Source organism: Ictidomys tridecemlineatus, chromosome 15 (genome assembly GCF_052094955.1).
Source record: "Ictidomys tridecemlineatus isolate mIctTri1 chromosome 15, mIctTri1.hap1, whole genome shotgun sequence".
NCBI lineage: Eukaryota > Metazoa > Chordata > Mammalia > Rodentia > Sciuridae > Ictidomys > Ictidomys tridecemlineatus.
The window spans coordinates 13,765,809-13,790,842 of NC_135491.1; the positions used below are offsets into that span (position 1 = coordinate 13,765,809).

At 49.9% G+C, this 25,034-nt stretch overlaps 1 protein-coding gene across 7 annotated transcripts in view; it reads right to left on the bottom strand.

The window, feature by feature from the left end:
* Sptbn4 (spectrin beta, non-erythrocytic 4) overlaps positions 1 to 25,034 on the bottom strand; it is a 74,040-nt gene that overhangs the window by 12,580 nt on the left and 36,426 nt on the right. For 4 of the 7 annotated variants that reach the window (XR_013430776.1, XM_078032054.1, XM_078032053.1 and 1 more), the window contains exons 18-26: positions 21,574 to 21,664; positions 17,895 to 18,041; positions 17,131 to 17,394; positions 5,442 to 5,666; positions 4,469 to 4,558; positions 2,294 to 2,572; positions 2,072 to 2,202; positions 1,050 to 1,254; positions 273 to 653 (exon numbers count right to left, since the gene is read on the bottom strand). Coding sequence is in view for 6 of the 7 variants with exons in the window: in XM_078032054.1 (XP_077888180.1) it covers positions 273 to 653; positions 1,050 to 1,254; positions 2,072 to 2,202; positions 2,294 to 2,572; positions 4,469 to 4,558; positions 5,442 to 5,666; positions 17,131 to 17,394; positions 17,895 to 18,041; positions 21,574 to 21,664 (1,813 nt within the window). In the remaining variant the exon portion in view is untranslated. Of the gene's footprint in view, positions 1 to 272; positions 654 to 1,049; positions 1,255 to 2,071; positions 2,203 to 2,293; positions 2,573 to 4,468; positions 4,559 to 5,441; positions 5,667 to 17,130; positions 17,395 to 17,894; positions 18,042 to 18,184; positions 19,915 to 20,070; positions 20,180 to 21,573; positions 21,665 to 25,034 lie in introns of those variants that run through there. The other 3 variants (XM_078032057.1, XM_021733999.3, XM_021733998.3) reach the window with 3 other exon arrangements.

The window sequence follows — 25,034 nt, forward strand, 5'->3', positions numbered from 1 at the left end:
AAATTTACCATACTGGGATCTTACCATTCACTTGGAACCACTGCCCAACTATATATGGAAACATCATATCTTTTCCACCAGCCCTACTACCTCATTTTTTTCTGTCACTACCCCATTTCCATGCACCATACAATCAGTCCAATTTCTTCCTATTCTGAGGTCTATTTTCTATTAGTCCCACTGCCTCGTTTTGATCTCCTCCACAGCCTGACTTTTGTCTGCGCAGCTGCCCACATGCCTCCCACCTTGCCCAATGGCCACCATCGCCCCACCTGGGACACGAGGAGCTGCAGATCATGCTCAAAGGCTCGTAAGGTCCTCTGCATGGAGCTGGCACTGGGTCTTGGCTCAGGTGGGGCAGTAAGTCGAGGCAGTCGCCTCCGCTTCTCCTCAATTTGTCCTTGAAGCTCTCGGGCATCACTGAAGAACTTATGCAGCTCCCGAGAGGCGGCCAGCAGCTGGGCCCGAGTACCCATGAGCTCCAGCAGCTCGGCCCAGGCCTCGTTCAGCCCATCCTTCCACTCAGCCATGGTGGCTGCTGCCGTATGGCCACACTCGATCAGCTCATCCACCATCTGGTTCACAGCTGCCAGCCGCTCACGTCCTGCCGTGCCCGTCTCACTGGCGAACTCTGAGAATTTCTCCTGCAGCACCTGCCACCAGGATGTATGGGGGGGGGGGAACACAGCAAGTGGGCAAAGGTGCTGCATGTACCCGTCCCCTCCAACTTGCTATCATGTGAGGAGCATGAGTCATGACAAAAATAATTGTCATTATAATAAAAAATAATATCCAACACTCTGTAGCAATAATAGAAATGACAATAATAAAATAGTAATGATGGTACAGTATTAATAACTAATCCTGTGCAAGACCCTGACTATGCTGTGCAGGGTTCTATGTACTTTACGTCATATTAATTCATTTGTCTCACAGTGGAGCCATGAGGTGAGTGCTATTATTATGTCCATGCTACAGATGGGGAAACTGAGGCCCAGAGAATATTAGGAGCATACCCAGTGGCCACTGTTTTTCCTAATGATGCTTACCGAGACATGCTCGAAGTCCTGGCCCAGCTCTGGTGAACCAGCCACCACCTCCTTCTCAGCAATCCAGTGCTCTAGCTCATCCACCTGGCGACTGAGCTGGTACAGCCAGTACTGCTGCTCGAGGCCCACCCTTCGTTCCTCCCCAAGCTCCTTGAGCGCCACGTACAGGCGGTCCACCTGAGACTGCCGCCGGCTGATCTGCTCGCTAATGAAGGAGGGGGAGGGACAGGAGACTTCTGGGGCAGTGCTGTGACCTCCTCATCTCCCCCTCCCAAGGTATTTCCTCCCAGCTTCCCTCCAGCAGAGCTGTTTTCTGCCAAATCTCAGATTCCTTAGCTCTGGACTTGGATCTCGGCACCAGAGGAAGCTCTGCCTCCAGAGCTTGAGAAGCTCACCTCCACTCCCCCGGAACTGCCTAATTTCTTTTACTGCTTTTGTCCCTTTTGTTGTTGTTGTTTGGCCCAGTTTCTTATCTTTGATCCCTTGTCCCTCTCATCCAGTGATCTGGGTGGCCAGCCAACCCACCCTACCTCCAGTCCTAATCTCGGGATTCACTGGAACAGGGCTCCTGCTCAGCGCCCCTCTTAGATCCCACCCTTAGAAAAAGATTTTCAGAGGCTTGGTGAGGTGACACTAGCCATATCAGGAGGTCTCAGGTCCCATCCCCTTGTCCAATCTCAGCGTTCCAGGCTTTTCTGTCCTCCCAAACACTGCCCAGACACTGGGTAGAAAGAAGACCTTCACCTTCCCGGCTATGACTTCTCTAACTCAGTCGCCTCCCCCTTTACACCCAATAAGGCCCATTACAGCACTCAAATCCCAAGGCTACTGGCCCCGCCCTCTAAACCATGCCTGTGCAGTGCCTCTTTATTCCCGTCCCTCCCAGTGGCCAAGATCCGAGGGCTCCAGCCCCAATGTCCAGTTCTGGCCCTGCCAAGAGCTAACCTTCGGATCCTGAACCTGCTGGACCATTCCCTACAAACTGGCCCCGCCCCCAACTGGCCCCGCCCCCGCCCGCCCACCTGTCCGGGTGCCCCATCTCCAGCAGCGCCCGGCATTGGCGCGACAGCTGCGCGATGCTCTCTTCGTAGTTCTCCACGCCCTGCTCCAGCTGCAGGTGCTTCTTGAGCAGCTGCAGGGTGCTCTGTTCATCCTGGGGGCACACGGCGCCCGCGATGAGGCGGCAGAGGCCGGCCCCCGGCTCCTGCGCCCCAAGGCCCCCAGCACCCCCAGCCTGGGCGCACCTTGCCCTTGTCCTCACTCATCATGAGCAGCTCCTGCTCGCCCAGCCACGCCTCCACCTCGGCCACATCGAAGTAGTACTGTTCCACCTGGAAGGCGGCGTCCAGCACCTGCTGCCTCCGCTCAGCCGCCTCGCGCAGTCCTGCCCAGGCGCTCTGCAGTTGCTCCAGGCCACGGCGCACGGCCTCCGCCTCTGGGCTGCGCAGCGAAGCCAGCGCGCCCGCGCGCTCCAACACCTCCTCCAGGCGCGGCCCATGCGCCTGGATCTCCCGCCGCAGGCCCTGGGATTGGAAGGTCCGAGTGGAGACCAGGATTCAGAGATTCCTCAAGGCCATGATCACCTACCTCGGTGACCAGCACGGCCCGCGGAACAATTAGCAAATATTCCCATCGATTACCAGATAGATACACAGGCCAGTTACAACATCAGCGGTTCGCCCTTACTCGCTAACTCATACCCCGATGTCGTGGGTGGGAAAGCAAGCAACGAGAGAAGCTAGGATCCCAAGTATGAGTAGCTAGTTAAGGCTGCCAGGATTTGAACACAGAAGGCTGGCTCCAGACTGCTCCCTCAACCAATAAATTTGGTGATACAAGACAGCATCCAAAGGTTGAAACAGAGGCTTGCAAACCAGGCTGAAGTATAATTTATAAGTAGTTGGCCGTCCATATCTGTTGATCCTGCATGTGTGGCTCAATCAATGTGAGCTTCGATGATTCCTTCGGCAGCCCCTATAGATCCAGCACTCTCGTTGCACACACAGCCCAGCCCAGCCCACCCCACATTTTAAACATTAAGTGCTCTTGATTGGGTTTCCTCAACTGTGACAAGGACCATGCAGTTCTGTTTGTTCCCAACACTGTCAAAGGCTTTTTTTCATTAAGATAAAAAAGTAAAGTCTAAGAAAGACTCCAATCTCTGAAAGAACTTCATTTAATGCAACACAATCATGATCATGAACTTCTCAAAAGAGTTTGTGGCCCCAACTCCCTGATATCCTTCTGTGTTGAATTCTACCAACTTATTTATGGGTAACATGGGGGGAAATAAAATGACAATACCTGTCTCATAGGGTTGTTGAGGGAATTAAGTGATCCACATATCCCCTGCCACCATTCCCAGTGGGCAGTACTTAGCTACATATTAAATGTCTTTCATCAAATATTATTACTATTATTTGCCTTACTTTGGGCTTTAGTCCTCTGCTACACAGTTTGAGAACCTCTTTTCTAGACCAACTGTCCTCTTATTTGGATGTAGAAATGGGGTCACAAGAGGTGAACAGATAACCAGAGATTTGGGGGGCTCAAATGCTCCTTCCCCCAATTTGCTCAACTTAGGGGTCAGCACCGCTCTCTGATTATCTATATCTTTTGCCCCTAAGGACATATAAAAATTGTTTTAGATGCAGATGGACACAAATTACCTTTATTTTATTTTTATGTGGTGCTGACGATCAAACCCAGTGCCTCACTCCTGCCAGGCGAGCACTGTGCTGCTGAGCCACAACCTCCCCTATGGGTATTTTGAGGTTTTGTTTGTTGGATTTTTTCCTTGCTCCAAAGCCATTCCCCTTACTTCTAGTCACAAGACCTTCCTTTTCCTTTGGGGAACCCCCTTGTCTCCTTCTCAAGCCAGGTAATTTAATTGAGGCTCATTCCACCAGCAGGTTCCAGGCCCTCAGCCCTAGCTAGACTAAGGAACCAACCAAATCCCATCATGAATAGCTGGGGGCAGGGGGGTGTCACATGACCCAAGTTGAGCCAATAGGAGTTATCCCTGGGACTAATGGAAATTTTTGAGAGGAAGAGATTCTCTTTGGTTTTTCTGCTGGGATGTAATCTGAACCTGCTGGAGGCCTTTCATCACCAGATAAAGAGAGGAAAGTTGGTCTGAGAACAAAGTTAATATGAAGGGAAAAGAGAGAGAGAGAGACACTCTCTCTCTCTCTCTCTCTCTCTCTCTCTCTCTCTCTCTCACACACACACACACACACACACACACACACACACACACACACACACGGCACCTGGATGTATCTGGACCTGCTGTCCACAGTCTTTTCAATGACAAGAGCTAATAAATTCTTTCAGGGGTTTTTAGCCACCTTGAGTTGTTTTCTGTCACTTGTTATCCAACTGTGTCCTAACTTACTCCCTCACCTGGCTCAGCTCACCTGGTTCTTTTTGATGTGCTGCTGGACAGCCTGTAAACCACTGCCTCGTTCTGTCTGCATGGCCAGTGGCAGCCGCTCCTGAACCCATGCCTGGAGAGGACACAAGGAGTAAGTCAAGGGGAAGATGCACCCAAAGACTGCTGTGTCCCACTAACACTCAAGCCCTCTGCATGGCATCCAGTGGCCTTCCTTGCCTAAAAGCTCAGACACATCTTTCGCCTTCTCTAGTGACATGCTTTGTCTTGCTCTCTGCACTTGGGCAGCCTCCTGCTTACCGCTGGCTCTTGCGCATGCAGGTCTTGCTTCCTAGAATTCCCTTCCCATTTCTTCTCACTTGTGCTCTTCCTTCAGGTCTCAGCTCAGACATCCCCTCCTCCAGGAAGCTCTCCCTGACTTAGAACTTTGGTCAATTACCTTCTTGGGCTTCTATTGCTCCTTACACTCATCATCATGGTCCTAACCACCCTGGGTTGTCACTATCTGGGACAAGTCTGCTTTCCCCTTTGGATTCTGAACCTTCTATGGCCAGCAGCAGGGTCTGCACTGGTTACCTGTGGACCCCAGGTCCACAGGCTGGGCCCAGACTGATAATTCAGTAACAAATTAGTCAAAGTGAATGAATGAACAAGCCAATCAGGGAGTGATTGAATGAGGAAATGAATAGATACGAGAAAATGAGCGAATAATGAGTAATAAGTAAATAGTGGAGGAAGAAATAATCAACGGGTGAGTATATAAATGAGTGACTTCATGAATGATTCAATGAGTGGTTGAAAGTGAGCATGAATAGGAAAGAGTAAATGACCAAGTGAATGAATGACTGAGTCTGTCGGTGCCCTCCACTCTCAGACCCGCCCCCGTCCCCCACACCCAGCCCCCGCTGGTCCTCGAACCTCGAGATCCCGGGTTCGTCCCACACCCTTCTCGAAACTCCGCCCCTGATTCCCGCCGGGGTCCTGGCGCCCAGCCTCACCAGCTCGTCGTCTAGGTCGTGAGCCACCTGATGCAGCTCCTTGGAGGCCAACAGCAAGCGGCGACGCTCCTGCAACGGCTCCAGCAGGCGCACCAGCCGCTCGCCCACCGCGTTCTGCCGCTCGCCCACCAGCTCCTTGCTCGCCGGCTCCAAAGGAAGCGCCGCCGTCTGCGCCTGCAACTCTCCTACCTCGCGGTACCACTCCTCCACCTGTGACTCCATCGACTGCGGGAACAGGGGCAGGGTCAGCGGGTCGGATCCTCCTGTGGCTCTCCAGTACCTTGATGATGACGGCCAAACCACTCCGCCCACCGTTCCACTCAGTCCCCTGCAGAAGCGCCACCATGCCGGGGCGGGTGGGGAGGGGATCCTGCAACCCCCTAAACTACCTCCTGCCCCAGGGCTCGGCCTTATCTGCTCCCTCTGCCAGACACACTCCTCCTGGTCAGTCAGATTTCAGCTCAAATATTTCCTTCTCAAAAAGGCTTACCTGACCCCGGGACTGAAATGGTCCATTCATTCATTAATTGCCAGAACAACCCTTTAAGGTTGATAGTGCCCCCGTTTTACACAAGAGGAAACAGGCCCAGGGAAGTTAGGTAATTTGTCCAAGAGCTAATCTTGCCAGACATAAAACATAAATACAAAGCTAGAGTGGTTTGGATGGTCGATGTGCCATAGGGATAGACCAAAAGTGCAAAAGCAGTCCTAAATACACAGGAGAATTAACATAGTTTATAGATGTCATTACAAATCCCCAAGGAAAAGATGGGCTGTTTAACGAACGGTCATAGGCCAACTGGCTAACCAATTTAGCTGGATCCCTTCCTTGCTCTTTATACTGAAAACAGTCCCAGATGGATTAAAGACGTAAATGGAATAAGTAAATCCACAAGAAAACCCAGGCAAGTTGCATTGATAATCTTGGGATGGAGAAAACTTTTCCAAGTTTAAACCCATAAAGGGAAAGAGTTATAAATCTGACCACATAAAAACCAACAAAATTTTCATAGATGTAAGTTAGAAGGCAAATTACAACCTGAAAAAAATATTTGATAGGAATTAGAACAAGGAACTGATTTCTAATATTTATTTATTTTAATATTTATTTATTTTTTATTTTTTGGCAGACACAACATCTTTGTTTGTATGTGGTACTGAGGATGGAACCCGGGCTGCACGCATGCCAGGCTAGCGCACTACCGCTTGAGCCACATCCCCAGCCAGAATTGATTTCTTTAATCAGATAATTTCCCTGTATTCTGCTTCCTCCGCCTCCATATTTACCACCACCATTCAATGACTGTCTTTACTCATGTGCATTATTATTATTGTTATTATTATTATTATGCACATTAGTGGGGATTTAACTCAGGAGCACTTTACTATTGAGCTACACCCAGCCCTTTTTTATTTTGAGATAGGGTCTCACTAAGTTGCTAAGGGTCCCACAAAGTTGCTGAGGCTGGCCTCAAACTTGCAATCCTCTTGCCTTAGCCTCCTGAGTTGCTGGGATTACTGAGGTGGGCTGCTGCATCTAGCTACTCATGAGTTTTTAATGCTCTCCTGCTTCTAGAATGTGACCTCCCTGAAGACAGGGGTTGTGTCACATTCACTGCTGCATTCTTGAGTGCCCAGAACAGTGCCTGGCACACAATAGGCCTCTATTATGATTTATTCAAAGTGGGACATCAGCAAAGAAAAAAAGATGGGACAAAAGAGAAATAGGCACCAGGGCTGGGGTTGTGGCTCAGTGGTAGAGCGCTTGCCTAGCACACAGAAGGCACTGGATTCGATCCTCAGCACCACATAAAAATCAATAAGTAAAATAAATGTATGTCCATCTACAACTAAAAAATTTTTTTAAAATGTTTTAAAAAATAAGCATCAGATGCAAACAGGGAACACACATGTGAAAAGATGCCCAGTCTCTGCAGTCATCAGGAAAAAGAAAATTAAAACAAGATATCCTCTTGTACTCATCAGACTGGCAAAACTGTAAAAAACAGATAATATCTAGTGTTGGCAAAGATGCAGGGAGAAGAGCATGCTCTGCCACTGTGGGTGGTAGTATAAATTGGCAGAGCTTTTTTGGAAGACAATTTGGCAGGTCCTATCAAAATATAATATATGCATACAACTGACCAGCACTTGCACTTCCACTTCTATGAATCTATCTAAAGAAATACTGGCACATATGCACAAAGATAGTGTGTCCAAGGATTTCACCATCGTGAAGTTTATAACAGGGGAAAAAACTGGAAACAACCTCAATGCCCATCAAGAGTGAAATGGTTAAAGCTGGGGTTGTGGCTCAGGAGTAGAGTACTCCCCTAGCATGTGGGAGGCACTAGGTTCCAACCTCAGTACCACATTAAAAAAATAAGTAAAATAAAGGTATTGTGTCTGTCTACAACTAAAAACAAATATTAAAAAAAGAAGAGTTAAATGGTTAAACAAATCTTCATGAGTAAGGAATAAAGAAGAAGAGTTACTGTGAAGAGGAAAGAACAATTTAGATCCTCCATATGATATAAATTTGTAGTGAATTGCGCATGCATAAAAATTTCCTGGAGTAAACAAGAAGTTAATAACAGATGGTACCTATCATGGGGGCATAAGAACCTAGTGAAAAGATAACGGGGATAGAAAAAAATTCATGTAGGATTTTTTTGTACAGTTTTTGATGTCTGAAGCATGAAAATTTATTTATTAAAAAATTCAAATTAGGGCTGGGGATGTGGCTCAAGCGGTAGCGCGCTCGCCTGGCATGCGTGCGGCCCGGGTTCGATCCTCAGCACCACATACCAACAAAGATGTTGTGTCCACCGAAAAAACTAAAAAATAAATATTAAAACTCTCAAAAAAAACTTCAAATTAAACATGAAAATAAATAAAACACAGGCACATTTGTAAATACATAGATAAAGATCTAGAAAGATGTACACAAAATGATAACTAGGGTTCTTTTGGAGTATGGGATTTGGAGGTGAATATTAGCCTCCTGAGTTGCTGGGGTTACTGAGGCGTGCTGCTGCATCTAAGTATTCATGAGCTTTTAATTTTTTTGTATTTTACTGAAGACTTCGAAGTTAGTAAGACATTTTGCCAAAAAGAATATATTTACATATTACGTGATTCTAAACAGATGAAAGAAGTCTAGAGAAGAAAACAAAATCATAATAAAATTAAGTGGTAACAGATTACAAGAAATGACTGTAAACCAAAACTCAAGAAGCAAGGCAGGACTTTTACTCCAAGGTTCTGTAGTGTACAGCTGTTGGCTTTGCTTGTCCAACATGAAGTCCCTCCTTCCCGGCGCCTGGGATCCTACTCTCAGGTCCTGAGGAGCCATCAGAATCTGGAGTCCCACTGTGGCCCAAGTGGGGCTAATCGGAACAATGAACTCCCCCTGGCCCCCCAGGATTGGGGCAGGAAGACCTAAACAGGGCCAAAGAAAACTCTACCAGCTTCCTTAGGGGCTGAGAGAACCCTGTGGTCCAAGGACAGTCATGTGACTCAGGCCCGGCCAATGAGAACACGGAATCACTCTGGCCAATAGACTGACGTGGCTGGGCATGTGACCTCAGAAGAGGCAACGGAAAGTCTTCCCACTTCTGCTGGGAAAATTGTGCACCACAGCCGAGGCCCACTTTCCTCCCGTGGGGTCCCTAAGCTGAGAGGATGGAGGCCTGGGGTACTAGGGACCGTCTTGTCACCTGGAGGGAAGACACCCCCTGGGAGAGAATGAGCCCAACACACAAAAGTGGGGCGCAGAAGTGAAGAGATTCCTGAGGCTATAATTTAAATGATCAATCCACCCGAGAGTCCCAGCTGATAGAGTTCACAATTCATAAGGAAATAAAAATGGGTTAAAAAAAATCAGACTTTAGAACACATCAAAACCACACAAGGTGGAAATTTAAAAGGTGCAATTACAAGATGCAGAAGTGAAAAAAGGAACAGTCATCTTAGGATCTCCTTCACAAAGGATTATTCTTCCTAAAAATCATCACAGTGATGAACAGAAACAGTACGATATATTAGAACTCAGGAAACTTAAGTATGGTCTGAGATTTCATGGTTATAAGCTCCAATTTTTCATTATAAGAAAACCCTCCAGCAAGTGGCCTCCTGACTTGAGATGGGCTAATTCCAGGGACTGGTACTTTTCTACTTCTGCAAAAGATGCTACATTTCTTTTAATGCTACATATTTTGAACACCTATTCAATGTGTATCCTTTTTTTTTTCCTGCAAACATGAGTATAAGATTCATAATATCATGGTCACTAAATACACAAAAAGACACTCAACCTCCACTATTAAGGAAAATGCTAATAAAAAAAATAACAATAGCTAAACTACAGAACCAACCTAGGTGTCCTTCAATAGATGAAGGGATAAAGAAAATGTGGTATATATATTCAATAGAATATTACTCAGCGTTAAAGAAGAATGAAATTATGGCATTTGCGGGTAAATGGGTGGAGCCGGGGAACATCATGTTAAGCAAAATAAGCCAATCCCAAAAAAAACAAAGGCCAAATGCTTTCTCTGATAGGTGGATGCTAATTCACAATAAAGGCAGGGGCGGTGTTGGGAAGAATAGAGTTACCTTAGATTAGGTATTGGGGAGTGAAGGGAGGGGAGGGGTGGGGATATGGGGATAGGAAGGATAGTAGAATGAAAGAGACATTATTTCTTTAAGTACATATATGACTGTATGATTGATGTGATTCTACAACACATACAATCAGAAAAATGAGAAATTATACCCGATCTATGCATGATATATCAAAGTGCACAAGTGCATCCTAATGTCATGTATAACTAATTAAGACATATTTAAAAATTTAAAAAAAAAATCACAAGCCAGGATCCCACCGCTCAAATTGGCAGAGATGAAAAGCTTGTGTCTAATGATGGTAAACATGTGGGAGAAGACAGCTCTCAACCAACAGGTGTGGCCACTGTCTTTTCAGGAGAATATTTGGCAATATTCATCAAAAAAAATGCATATCCTTTTGGTCTAGAGATTTTACTTTAAGGATCATTTTATACAGAAACACTTACTTGCACATGGGATCAAATATGTATGGACAGGAATGCTTGCTGCAGAAGGTTGGAACAGCCCAAAGGTCTCTGAACAGAAAGCTGGTTAGACAGACTGTCAGGATGGAGGTACAGCACTTGCCTAGCATGTGTGAGGCCCTGGGTTCCATCCCCAGCATCACACATGAGAGAGAGGGAGCCGGAGAGGGAGAGGGAGAGAGAGGAAGAAGAAGAGGAGAGGAGAAGGGAGGAGAAGAGAAAGGAGGGGAGAGGAGAAAAGGGGAGGGGAGGGAGGAAGGAGAGAGGAGAGGAGATTGTCAAACCACCCTGTGGAATATTATGCAACAGTTTAAAAGAACAGGGTCCGGGGGATTAAATTGACTACATTATGTTATGTACATAGGCCACAATGAAACCCACTATTCAGTATAATTATTAAGCACCAATAAAAATTTTAAGAAGATAAAATTTGGGACAAGGAAGGATGTCCAGGATATTTTGTGAAGTAAGAATGGCAAGTTTGGGCTGGGGTTGTAGCTCAGAGGCAGAGCGCTTGCCTAGCACATGCAAGGCCCTGGGTTCGATTCTCAGCACCACATAAAAATAAAATAAAGATTTTGATTGGGTCCAACTAAATAAACAAAATATTTTAAAAAAAGAAAGGCAAGTTCTAGTATGGGATACACACCGTATGTGTGTGTGTGTGTGTATGTGTACACGCACGTGCATGGAATATTTCTAGAAGGACAGAGGATAAAGTTTTAAAAGTCAATAAACCCCTGAGGAGTAGAACTGCATATGGAGGATGTCTTACTTTTTATGTAATATCCTTCTATTTGAGCTTCTCACCACAACACTGAGAGAAGGCACCACAAAAAACAGTAAAAATAAGAAATAAAGGGGGCTGGGGATGTGGCTCAAGTGGTAGCGCGCTCGCCTGGCATGTGTGCAGCCCGGGTTCGATCCTCAGCACCACATACCAACAAAGATGTTGTGTCCGCCGAGAACTAAAAATAAATATTAAAATTTCTAAAAAAAAAAAAAAAAGAAATAAAATCAGAGGAACCAGGAATTAGTGATTCATCCTACAACATGGATGACCCTTGAAAAAACATTTTGTAAAGCGAAAGAAGTCAGACATGAAGGATCATATATTGTTTGGTTCCATTTATGTGAAATGTCTAGAATGGGCAAATCCATATAGATACAAAAGATATTGGGAGGGAGGGAGATGGGCAGCGATTGCTAGTGGATACGGGTTTCTTTGGGGGATGATGAAATGTTCTGGAATTGCTAGTGGCGAGGGTCGCACAACTTTGTGAATCTACCACAGACCACCGAATTGTGAGCTTTAAAACTTGCACTTTATGGTTATATGGTATATATAATATAAACTTTGTATTCATTTTTTGAAAAGACATCGAAGTTTTAAAAACACAACAGAATCTGAAAGGTGAGATTCTTGCTTACTTATTTTAATTTGCATTATCCTTAGTGGCAAAGGAAGCTGAACATTTCTGTGTATTTTTAATGACCGTTGTGCTTCTGAATCTTTTACCCATGTTTGAAAAAAAAAAAAGATGCACATTAAATAGGTGTTCAAAATGGACAGCCTCAGGTGGGAGGGACCCCATAGGTAGGACACAGCAAGCCCTGACCCCCAGGTCAACCTTATTGCTGCTTGGGCCCACCTTGCTGCCTTCCCAGTTTCCAGTTGAAGAGACGGAGGCTCAGGGAGCGGCTGGCCCAGAGTAGAAATTACCAGAGTCAAAATTTAAGCCCAGGACCAAAAGATCACAAAACCCAAGCTTCTCTATAACTGGGCAGTGTGGCTCACAGAAGTGTGGTCAGTGCCCTGGATCACACAGTAGGGGAATGGAGATTCAAGCTCTGGATCAAGACACTGAGCTGGACATAGAAAGTGGAACAGAGAAGGAAAAGGGGCAGGGGGGGTTTCCTTGGCCAGAGAAAGAGCCTTAGGTAGGGTGGAGGTGGGCGTGGCCAGGGTCTCCAGAGACTCCGCCCAGCAGCCTCAGAACCTCCAGTGAATTTTCCTGCTGGTGCCCCTCAGGTGGCAGGAGACCGGCCCCCAGCCCTCTAAGCAGGAGTCTTTGGCTGAGCCAGACCAGGTGGCCAGCCCCTGAGGGCTAGGAAGCAGGACTTGGGGCTCCACCATCTGGTCTCGCTACCAGTAAAGGACAGTTGGGCAGGGGCCCCTGAGAGAGGACTCTGGGTCACATGGCCTGGACCTGGAAGGTAGAGTCCCTGCTGCAGTGGCTGAGGGGACAAGGGGAAGCCCAAAAAGGATAAAAGAGGATCAAGGGAGGTGGGTAGAGACAGAGAATTCAAATGAAATGAGACAGAAGAGCCTGAGAAAGCAGAATGGAAGGAAGAGACACCCAGACAGAGGCAGAAGGACAGACTGAGTGGGGAGCTGGGACACGGGCCAAGCTGGACGGCCAAGACCCTCCCTCCTGCAAACCCCCAGTGCCTGGGCCTGCAGGAAGGCCCCAGGGGACAGCAGGGCTTTAGGAGGCCCCTCCCTTCCCCAGTGCAGCTCCCGAAGCCCAGCTGGGCTCCATCTGGGGCCAGTGGCCCACTGGGTCACTCTCTGCCTTGGGCTCCCTCTGCTGGGGAAAAAGCCCCGGAGTCCTGTGCTGGAACTGCCTCCGGCTGTCAGTCAGTCCTTTGTCCCATCTTGTTTGGACAAGGAGGACCCCATCTCATGGGCTGCTGAGTTTGGTTGGGACTAATGCTCCCTCCCCCAGAGTACACTCTGGCTGAAACCAGAGACCTTAAATCCCCTTCCTAAAATCTAAGTGGCCAAAAAGAGGGACAAGGATGCCCAAGATCACCAGGCCTGAAAAATGCAAAGATGCACAGACCACAGTGAATTGTCACTGCCCACCCTCACACCCAGAAGAATCTAAAAAGTCTGATGATGCCAAGCTTGGCCAGGATGGAGGAATCCGGAGCGCCTGCACAATGGGGGCGGGGGAGAGCCTCAGCTGGCAGAGGACGTGGGCATGGAGAAGGGGTAATGCACTACATGGGATCCGGGCAAAAACACAGTAACCAAGAATCACATAAATAGAACCAAAGCAAAGGTGGGGAGATGATGAACTGGAGTAACTTCTGGATACCATATGGTAAGGTCATACCCTCGGGTTGAAGGCAGTTAACCTCAGTTAGACTTGCTGGGGCTGCAATTCTGAAACTCTATATTCTGCATTTTCATCTTCGCAAGGTACATAGGAGGTCATGACCTTTATGAGTGTGTCCATTTGATTGAAGAAGAAACTGAGGCACAAAGATAAGTAATGTCTCCAGGCCATGCAGTTGGTGAGTCCCACAGTCAGGGCTTGGCCCCAGGCCAGCATTTATGCCCTTGACTGTGATGTGGTACTGTCCACCACAGTTCTAGTGTCAAAGGGAGAGTTAGCACTGGGGTCCTTGTCACTAATCAGAGGAAGGGCCTGAGGCTCAGAGAGAAAGGCAGTCGCTTGCTCAGCATCACACTGATAGGGTTCAAGCCCAATCAAATACAGGCCTGCCTGAGTCCTGAATCTGTGCCTGTAGCCACTATCATATGCTGCTGGAGGAGAATTAGTGATCGTGGTAAAATAAGCAATAACCCTAGAGATAATGGTTGTCAGATGTCTTTCTTTGCCCCTTTTGACCCGCAGCCTAGCTTTCCACACTGCTCTCTGTCCTGGGGTAGGGGGAGGGGAAGAGACGATTCCACTATTTGCAAGGCATGGACTGGCTTATGGCTCTGGCCTCCAGGTAGGTTGGACTCCGGATTGGCTACAGCAGTTGCAGGGTCCAGTGCAAATTGGAAATGCAGGATCCCACGTTCAAATAGCACTAAGAATTTTTAACCGGGCATGGTGGCGCACACCTGTAATCCCGGAGGCTCGGGAGGCTGAGGCAGGAGGATCTCAAGGCACTAAGCAACTCACAAAGACCCTGTCTCTAAATAAAACACAAAAAGAGTTCAATCCCAGGTAGCAAAAAAAAAAAAAAAAAAAAAAAAAAAAAAAAGATGGGACTCAGGAGAGCCCAGCAAGAGACAGGAAAGAAAGAGGAGAGTCAAGTGAGATATTATTTCCTGGCTTTTCCCTGAGGTGGCACCATGGGCTGGCTGCTCTGCCTGACTAAGGGTCCCAGCTTCTGCCTTGGTGGCTGTCTTCTTCCTAGTCCTTCCCTTCCTTCTCACGGGGAGGTCAAGGCTCCTGGCTGCTCTGCCTGTGGCTCCCCACCCCTCTTGCACCTTGGCGCTGTACTGTGTCCTTTCTGTGCACGATCTCATCTGACCCGGGGAGCCTCACACAGGTACAGTCCTTTTTTGGTACCAGGGATTGAACTAGGGGACACTCAACCACTGAACTTTTTTTGTATTTTATTTAGAGACAGGGTCTCACTGAGTCCCTAAGCACCTGGCTTTTGCTGAGGCTGGCTTTGAACTCGTGATCCTCCTGCCTCAGCCTCCCGAGCTGCTGGGATTACGGTGTAGGCCACCGTGCCAGTGATGCAGTCCATCTTAAGGTGGCAGATGAGGCTCAGGGAAGGAGAGAGCACATGCCAGAGCTGGGACTGGAAACCCAGTCTGTCTGCCTCCTCCATGTAGGCTCTTGTCCTGTGGCCTTTGGCAGCTTTTTCTGGTGGCACACTCCTGTCTGACCACCTAGGCCACTGGCCACTCTCACCTCACTCTCACCTCTCATTCTAGAACATTCCCTCAGAGCAGACTTGTGTCTGAGTTACCTCTGTGTGTCCGCTGCCTATCCAGCCAGTGGAGTCTGCACCTCCGTATGATTGATTTCTGAGACCAGTAAGAGGGTCACTACAGTTTCGCACTGTGGTCTGGGAGTATCAGGGGAGAACGTGGACGGGAACTAAGCATGTTACTGAACAGTCACTTGGTAGCTGTGTGACCTTGGGCTAGTCATGGATCCTTTCTGTGCTGTGGCTTTCTCAAGGGTACCTGAGGATAACTGAAAAAGTGTCACTGGATTGTAGCGTTCTCATTCTCTCACGAGGATACAGTGGGGTTTCTCAGAGACCAGAGGACCCAGGCGGTATCAATGGACTGGGCCTTGGAGCGGGTGGGAGAGGCTGGCTCTTCTATTCCTGACTGGCGAGTTGCCAACATAGAAACGCCAATCTTCTCACTATCTTTTTTTTTTTTTTAAATAAAGTTCTCGTCTATGAAAGAGGGCCATTGGGGTTAATGTGACGGATTTTAAATTGTATAAAGTGAATCAATAATTGGAACATTTCTGTTTTCACTCTTCACCTGGTAAATATCAATAGGTCTAATCCACACAAACAAGGGCTCTTTGAAGATCTGCTAACTCTTAAGTGTCTAAAGGAGGAGATAAAGATGTGAGAGCCTCGGTGTATCAAGTCCTGACCTCAAGGGCCACCACATTGAGATCTGTTTTTCTCTGTGCTACTTTGCCCGTCTTCCTCACCAGGACACGAGCCCTGTGAAGTCAGTGACCTTTCATCCAATTTGTCTCCTGCTGTATTCCAACACCAGTGGGTGCCTAATAAATATTTGATGCATAAATGAATAAATAAATACTAATCAGTGACTTCTGCTTTTATTATCAGTCTATTTGTGTTCTTTTTTCTTTTTTATGGGAGGGAGATTAAGCCCAGTGGCATTCCACCACTGAGCTAATTCAGCCCTTCTACTTTTTTATTTTGAGACAAGATTTTGCAAAATTGCCCAGGCTGGCCTCAAACTTGTGATCCTCCTGCCTCAGACTCCCAAGTCACTGGGATTATGAGCACACACTTGAGGTTTTTTCTTTTCTCTTCTTTGGGTATAGTCTATGCCAAGTGCTTCTAGCTGAACAGTGCAGAGGCACATCCAGAAGGTACAGCAAAGAACTGAGAGACCAGGATTGGAATCAGTGCTCTGCCACTACTACCCTAGGCAAGGACAGCCCCCTCTCAGGTCCTCGGTCTCTCCTTGGCCACAGCCAGGCGTTGCTCCTGGCATATAAAGACAGGAGCCAGCACACTTCGGGAGGGAGGAAGCAACACCTATATTCACACTTCAAGCCATATTCCACATCAGACCATCATGCCCTGGGCATTGACCAGCTACCAAGCTGTGACTGTCACCGGGCCAAACATTTCACCTTCTGTGCCTGTTTCCCCATTGGTAAAATAGGGCTAATAATAGTATCAGTCTCCTAGGATTGCTGGGAGGGGTCAGTGGGTACTCAGCCCATAGGCTGACAAGTGAGGAAGCTTTTAACTATGTTATATGACCCTGGGCAAAGCCACTCCCCCACCTCTGGACCTTTGTTTCTCCACTCTTGAAATAGGGCCAGGATCCTGAGACACCTTCATTGAGCTGGTTATTCTCCCACCACTTCTTGGCTCTCAATGGCCCCTCTTTCCCTTGTGCCCCAGGCCCAGATGGGGGGTGGATGCTTCCCACAGTTCCTATTAGCTGGATCACCTCGGCACTCCCTTTCTGCTCTTCCAGCCCGTCCACACATTTCAAATAGACTCCTGCATTTAATCCCCTCAGTTTGAAGTCTCTCAGGCAGGGTTTGACCTTTGCCTACCCAACGGTGGTGCACGGAGCCCCCAGTTGGGCAGCCTGTCCATACCTGTAATTTCTTGAGCTGGCTGTTGACTGTAGCCAGGTCCCCACCGGGGTCCACATCTTGGAGCTGGCTTTCCATGTGAAGGAGCTTCTTGTCCAGCTCCGCGAAGCTCTGCACCAGCTGGTCGGCCTTGCTGGCTTCGAAGAGCTGCCGGGCCTTGGCCTGGGTGGTACTCTCCAGTTCTGCCCAGCACTGCCGGATCTCACCCAGCTTCTTCCGCACGGAGGCTGCCAACTCCGGCTTCTCCTGCATCAGTTGCTGGCCCTCCTGCCCCAGGTAAGCAGACAGCAGAAGGTGAGGAGAAAAGGGCAGGTGATGGGGAGGGACAGGAAAATGTGGAGTGGGGTAAGGGGATACAGGGAGATAATGGGGAGAGAGAGGGAGGCAGGGAGTTAGGGACAGAAACGTGGATACAGAACTCAAAGCTCACTTCCCAGGCATGCTTCAACCTTCTATCTTAGATACCCCAAGTGGTGTGGAAGGAAGTCTGGTGGAGGAGGTCATGAGAATGGGTAAAAGAGTTAACAAAGAGGATGCTATAAGCACCATTTAGAAGAGATCTGGCTGTTTTATAGATAGGCAAACTGAGGCTTGAAGAGGTTACATGAATCACTTCAAGTCAAAAAGCTAGAAGCAGACAGGAGGCGGGCTTGAACCAGTTCAGGGGTACTGAGGCCAGAAGGACAGCAGTAGAGAATGTAGGAAGTGATTCATGAGCTCCCTGGAGGCCTCCAGCATGTGGACAGAGAAGCCCCTCGACTCCTCACCCTCTCGATCTTCTCCAGCCACTCCTTATTCTGAGCCAGCTCGGCCATGAACGCCTGGTGCCGGAGCCATCGCTTGTGCAGCTTGTGGCCATCTTCTCGAGAACCATCTCGCGCCATCAGCATCTTCTCATGGATCCAGCCATCCAGCTAGGCAGGGGGGTAGGAGGGCTAAGCTGGTCCCCCTCCCTGCCACCCGGGGCCCAGTCCCCCCTCCCCTTCAGGAAGTCCCATGTCCAGGTCCTGGGGTGCTAGGGGTAGGGAGTGGGGGGAGGAGGAAGAAGTGGAAAAACCTTGGCAAGTGAGCCTTTATGTTGCAGGCGGGGTGGGGGGACTTAAGCTCTTCTTGGGAGTAAGATGAAGGGGAGGCCCCCAAACACAAAACCCTGTGGCTCTCCTGTTCTGGGGGCAGCATTCCTCTACCCTGCCAGCCCCCAGGTGGGACTCCTGAGTCAGTCAGCCTCCTATCACTGGAGGGACGTCAATCCCCAAGGTAAGTTCTCCAGTCCTAGTTTAGCTAACTTCCCATTCAGCCCCAGCCCCACCCAGAGTAACATTAGGCCCTTCAACTCAGTCTTAGCCACCCCTAATGAGAACCAATTCAAGATCCTCAACCCCTTTCTGAGAGTATCCGTTGAAGTTCCCACTGAAGAATCCAGCCTCTGCCCTCCATGATGGCTAGATCAACTCCCAGAACAACCTCTCAACTATTGCCAAACCTAGATCCCTAAGAAACCAGCCTTCCAAGCTGGAGTGGGATCATCTCCTAAAATTAAGATCCAGTACCCCTAATGAGTATACAGGGCACTCCAAATCTAGCCCCGGGATTTTAAGGCTACAGTTCCTCAAACCATGACCAGTTCATGCTTCTAACCTAAGCCAGTTCCCCAAATGTGAGTGACAAGGATGCCTTCCAGATCCCTGAACCTGCCTACCCCCAAATCTAGTCCTGGACTCCCCAGTATGGATCAAATCAAACCTCCTAAGACAACCAACCCAAACCTAGAGCTAGTTCTAGTCCTCCTGTCCACCAACAAAACCCATCATCCAAAATGCAAGCACTGAGAGTGGTTCCTGTCACTACCTACAAGACCAATCACAGTGCTGCTTTCTGAACCTCCTTCCTATCAAGGAAAAACTTGTTCCCCAAGCTAGAACCTCCCCACTTATGACCAAACCTGGCACCTGGGGCAGTTGGCTCCTCCCTCTTCTCCTCCCCCCTCCAGTCACAAGATACTCCTCCTCCCTCTTGGAAAAAAAAAAAAAAAACAGACTCCAGCTCAGCAGTCTAGGGAGGCAAATGCAGTCATAGCCAAGGACAAACCCCAAGCGGTCCAAACCCCACCTCATATCCTGGGCACAGGGCTCCCCAGGGGTCAGGACAGCTTCACACTCATATAAAACACACACACACACACACACACACACACACACACACACACACACACACACTCCAAATTAAATGCTGAATTCCCGAACTCAATTCACAGGTTCCCAACAGGCAAGGAAAAGTCCATTGGCAACCACAGCCCACAGTGACGGCAAAGCCGCTAAGGGAGCTAGTATCCCGTCCTCAAGGTAAATCCCCCCAAAGCAATTGCCCCCTCTCAACACCAAAGGCAAAGTCTGATTCCCCAACAACCAAGGAAAAGCCCTCCAAATCAGAGCCCCTCAGACCTGGAGCAAATCCAAGACTTTCATAGCCCAAAGAAGAGCTCCGCAAAAGTGACTAGCCCCCAACATCCAAGGCTGACAAACCCCGACGGAACCAGGAATGCAAGTCGTCCCCAAAGACAGAGAATCCCCCAACTCCAGGGCAAATACCAGGCCCCTCTCATTACTCGGAGAAGTGCACCCTACAGACTCTGAAACCCCCTCGATCCCCAGGGAAAATCCAGACTACCCTGGGAGTAGCCTTGGAAGTCCCCCCTGTTCCTTTTCCCTCCCCTGGGGTCCGGCCCCTCAGTCCTGCCAGCACCAGCACCAGCACCGCGGACAGCTCCCGGCGTCCTTGCCCCTCCCCCAGGGCGGGGGTCCTGGCGCCGGCCTGGCCCGCCCCCGCGCCGCCCCCGCCCCTCCCTCCCGCGGCCCCGGCGGGCGGGCACGCGCCCTGAGCCCCCCTCCCTCGCCCATCTCTGCGGGGGCGCGCTCCAGCCCCCTGCCCTCGCGCCCCCGAGACCTGAAGCTGCGGAGGCGTTGGCGGGGCGTCCCTGCGGCGGGCGGGCGGGCACTCGCCCCTCCACTGCGACGGCGGCGGCGGCGGCTGCGGCGGCGGCGGCGACAGCTGAGCCTCCGGCGGACGCGCGCCCCCTCCTTCGCCCCCGCGCCGCGGCAGCGCGCCCGCCCGCGCGCGCCCCCTGCCTGCCTCCTTGCCCGCCTCTTTGCGAGGCCTGGGTTGGGGGTGGAGGAGGAATCATCACCCTCTCTGAAATTCGGGTTGGGGGGATTTCTGCACCATCTCAGATCGTTGCTCCATGGTCCAGAATAATCTCATGGCGAGGGGGGCCTCCTGGACTAATGGCGGGAGGGGGGCTCGAGTCCCGGACTATCTCAGCCTTGTGAGGGTGGGGACTCTGAATAGCAGCTGGAGGGGCCTCGCGAACCATCTCTAATGGGATGAGGCTCAGGTTTCTGGCCACCATATGGGGGTAGGGAATGGGAGGGCGACCTGGAACATCTCTTATGATACTTCAGAGCAGTCTCCAGTGGGAAGGAGAGGGAACATGGATTCCTGGACTCCGCTCTAAGGGCTTCAATCCTGGCCTCCCTCGGCTATGGGGGAGGGGCGTGGAGGCACTAGTCTCTTTCATTTCTGGGGAGAATAATCTCCCATGGGGGGGTTCAACATGGAGAGGGTCAAACCGTCTTTAGTTGAGGGTGGGAAGAGGGCAGGGATCTGGTTCCTTAACCATCTTTGGTTGGAGGAAACTTGGCTCCTGGGTCATCATGGGGAGGAGATGATCTTGGGTCTCATAGATAGAGGAATTGGGGGGCAGGCCCACCTCTTTTCGTGGAGTTAAGAAAATGGTTAGTGGGCCATCTGATGTGGCTGGAGTCCTGAACGGTGTCTATGGGAAGGAGGGGAAAGCAGCGAGGCTCCTGAACAGTCTCCACTGGGAAAGGGAGTTTGGACCATCTCTGATTTGGGCCCATCCGTGTGTGTGTGTGTGTGTGTGTGTGTGTGTGTGTGTGTGTGTGTGTAGGTCATCCCTAAGGAGAAAGAGCTTGATTCCTGGAGACTTTTAAAGGGGCTAAGGCATTGTTCAGGACCATCTATCACAGAAGTGCTTTGGCAGCTGGTCCACTCCCAAACTCCAAAGGCTTCAACCCCTACTCTCACCCCACTCTGCCCCTCTCCTGGAGCAGAGCACTTCTCACAGATCTCTGGAGAGAAAAGTGAGATCAGCGCTCGTCCCCGCGGGACCCGTTGTCGCGGACGCGCGCCGTTGCCAGGGGCGCCTGGGGCCCCTCCCTTTCTCCACCCCAGAGCCCACGTAGGCGGGCTGGGATCTGTGGAGCATGCGCATTGCACCCCAGCTCCGCGCGCCTCCTGGCGGCAGAGAGTGAACATCGCACTGCGACCCACTTAGACGGGGCGTCCCCGCCCCCCATCTCTCCCTGGGAGCACTTCTCTCCCTTTGAAAGGGGGCATCACTGTCCCCAGCACAGCTAGAGGTCCTACCTCGTGGCAGTCTCGGAGGAAGTGCTGCAGCCCAAGCTGGTCATGGAGCTTCTGCATCCACTGCTGAGCCCGTAGCTGGTTTTCTTGGCTCCTGGGGATGGGGAGAGAAGGGCTGGGGAGAGGCCCAGGTAGAGGGAGGCACTAGCAGCGGGACCACAAGGGCAGCAGGTTGGGTAGGGGCATGGCAGAGAGGGAAAGAAGAGACCACGGTGGGAACGTGGGAAAAGGCAAAGAAACATTAGTGGGATAAAGCCAGGGACAGGACCAGAGAGAGAGGAAAGAGAGGGAGAGAGAAAGAGATGGACGTCTGCAGAGAAAATGATAGAGACAGAGATAGACTGATAGATAGACAGAGGCCCAGGGATAACAGGTCTTGAGACAGACCAAGAGATATTCAGAGACAGGGGCTGAGGAAGAGTGCTTGCCTAGCACAAGGACCCTGGGTTCTATTTCCAACACACCACACACACATACACACACACACACACACACACGGATGTAAGATGCCAGAGAGAGAGACAGACATATGTGAAGAAACAAAGACCTAGTGTGAGAGATAAATAGACATACTCATAGACACAGGACCAAAGACAAAAAATAAACAGAGACCTCAGGAGGGAATCATTGACAAAGACCCAGAGAGACATGGACAAAGAGAAAGAGCCAGAGAATGAGAGAATGGGGAAGGACAATAAAAGAATTGGAGGAGGGGGTGCCAGAGACAGAGAAATAGAGTTTTAGACAATGAAAAAGAGAAGGAGGCAGAGGGCCAGAGGGAGTCAGGGCAGGAGAACTCAGAGAGGGGCAGGTAGAGATGTGGCAAGATGCCACCAGGAAAAGACAGACAGACAGACCAACCTGGTGGGCACCAGAGAGGAAAGAGGGAAGCTGGGGTAACGTCCTCACAGGGAGGTCCCTGACCTAAGTGAACTGGCCAGACTGGATGTGGGCCCAGCACCCCTGCTTCAGGAAGCCTGGCCTCTTGCTGAAGTGCAAGGTCAAATGCCCCAAAAGGCCTGAGGGTACAAGGTCATCCCCCATCAGCTTGGGTGCATGCCTGTCTGGTTGCCTTCTGTCTCCCCCAGGGAAAGAGAAGAGAGGCAGAGGGAGCAAAGGAATGAGACAGTCCTTCCCAGGTCTCCCTCCCAGCCCATCTGGGCCCTGCAGGCCTTACACATGGGTACACACACACACACACACACACACACCCTGCCCACTCCTCCCACTCTCCCCCCACCCACCCACTCTGCCATGACTCTAGTGGCCTCCTTGCTACGTCTTTAACAAGCTGCTCCCAGATCAGGGCCTGGCACAAGCTGTCTCTGCCTGGAATGGCCTTTCCCCAATGTCTAGTCGAATGCCACTTTCTTCAGGAGATCCCTCCTGACTACTCCCTGCCACTTTCTGGTTTTCTTTCTTTGGTTTTCTCCTTGGCACACTGACACTATCTAACACACTGTAGATGTTCCTTTGTATCTGGTCCTTCTCCCACAGTAGGGTGTCACCTTCCTGAGGGCAGGGATTTTTGTCTGTTTTGTTCACCACTGAATGTCCCATGCCTAGAAAAGGGCCTGACACCTAGTAGGTGCTCAATGTATCTTTGTTGAATGAATGGATGCTGGAAGGCAGGCAGGCAGGAGAGACCCAGAGGCAGAGAGAAGGAGAGAAGAAAAAAAGACAATATCTAAAAGAAGCAGCAGAAGAAAAGACAGATATGCAAATGAAAGGAAATGGAGCGGGAGGAAACAGACACAGAAATAAACAGACAGGGCAAAGAGACGGTGTGCGGGGAGACACTTCTAGAGAGCCAGAGGCAGACGGGAAGAAGTAGCAGGAAGGGACTGAGAGAGCACCGCCTCCTGGCCTGGCTCGGCTCAGGAGCCAGGAAATAGGAAATGCCTCTGAAATTGATCTGCAGTCAGTCCTCCAGGGCTCCACCTGCCAGACTGTCACACAGCAGTCCTAGAGGTGAGGGAAAGAAAATCCTCCTCTCCATGATGCTGAGACAGCGACAGTGGCTAGGCCACATCCTGGCTGTAAGCTACTTCCCCTCTGAACCTCATGGGCAGAATCTGTAGCTAAGAAAGAGACTTCACACACTGGCTGGGCCAGGTCCCCAGAGAGCCGAGGTGCAAGAGACAGTGACTCACCCTGAATCTCAAGGGTTGTGCGCCCAGTGCTGCCCCACACAGGGCTGGGCTCAGTGCGTGTAACTGATTGAAGATTAAGTGAATAAGCAGAAAGGTGGAAGGAGCAATTAATGAATGACTGAAAAGGAATGAATGAGCAGTCAGGGACTGACAGTCCCCTGGGCCCCTCCTGCTCATTCTGCAGAGCCTGGCATACGCAGGTGCCCAAGCAATGTGGCTCAAAGGAAGGAAGGATCTGGGGCTGGAAAGAGGAACCTAGAGGACACGTTTGAAACCCCAGAGCCAGGATCCCCATAACAGTGTCCCTTAGATACCTCCAGCTTTAGACCCCTTTAGACGCCTCTCAGAGGCATTTGGGGGGAAGAATGCCTGAATCAGAGAAGGGCTCAGGTCTCAGGTCCATGAGTGGTGGAGTGAAGCCATAAGGTTCCTTTGCCATCAGAAGACAGGAAGACTGAAGGAGAGGCACTGGGCCCTCTTACAGCCTGGATCACGCCACAGAGAAGACAAATCTGGGGCCACCAGGGGGGCAGGGAAAATTGATAGTGACAAGAGAGAAAGAGCTGGGCCTGAAGGAGATGCTAGGAAGCTCTCTGTGGGAGGGCAGGGATTTGGGAGAAGCAGTGGTACTGTGTGTTCAGGCCCAGAATAGCATCTGGGAACAGTAGATGCTCAATAAATGAATTTGCTTGATTAGTGAAAGGACAGAAAGGGCAGTGGTGACAGGTGGTGACAGAAGCAGAGAATTAGGTGCAAGAGAAGTGTGAAAGAGACACATGGAAACACTCTGGGTGCTTCCTAGAGAACTGAGCGCCTGGGGCCAAGGCAGGAGCACAGTCAAAATATTTGACAACCAGCCTGGCAAGGGACATCACCATCCAATCACCATCTAGAAAGCGGGAACCCACACTAAGGTGGTCTCTAGTTATGGGATCTGGAGAGTCAAGGGGTTCCAAGGGAGGAAGTACTGGGGTTGAATTCAGGAGTGCTCTACATTAAGCATCATCTCCAGCCCTGTTTTATTTTGAGACAGAGTCTCGCTAAATTGCTGACGCTGGCCTCGAACTTGTGAAGTTGCTGGGATTACAGGCATGCATCCTGGTGCCCAGCTAATGAGTTCACATTTTAACCTCAAGTCGGGATTTCAAGTTTTGGAGAGAAACTTGGCATTGTATATCCTCTGTATCTTTCTGGTTTACCACTTCCTGTTACCTTGTTACAAAACATCCACTTCAATGAAATCTAAGACAATATGGAAATAAATAGAAATAAGAGAAGGGCAGAGAAGCAGAAAACTGGAATGGAAAGGAG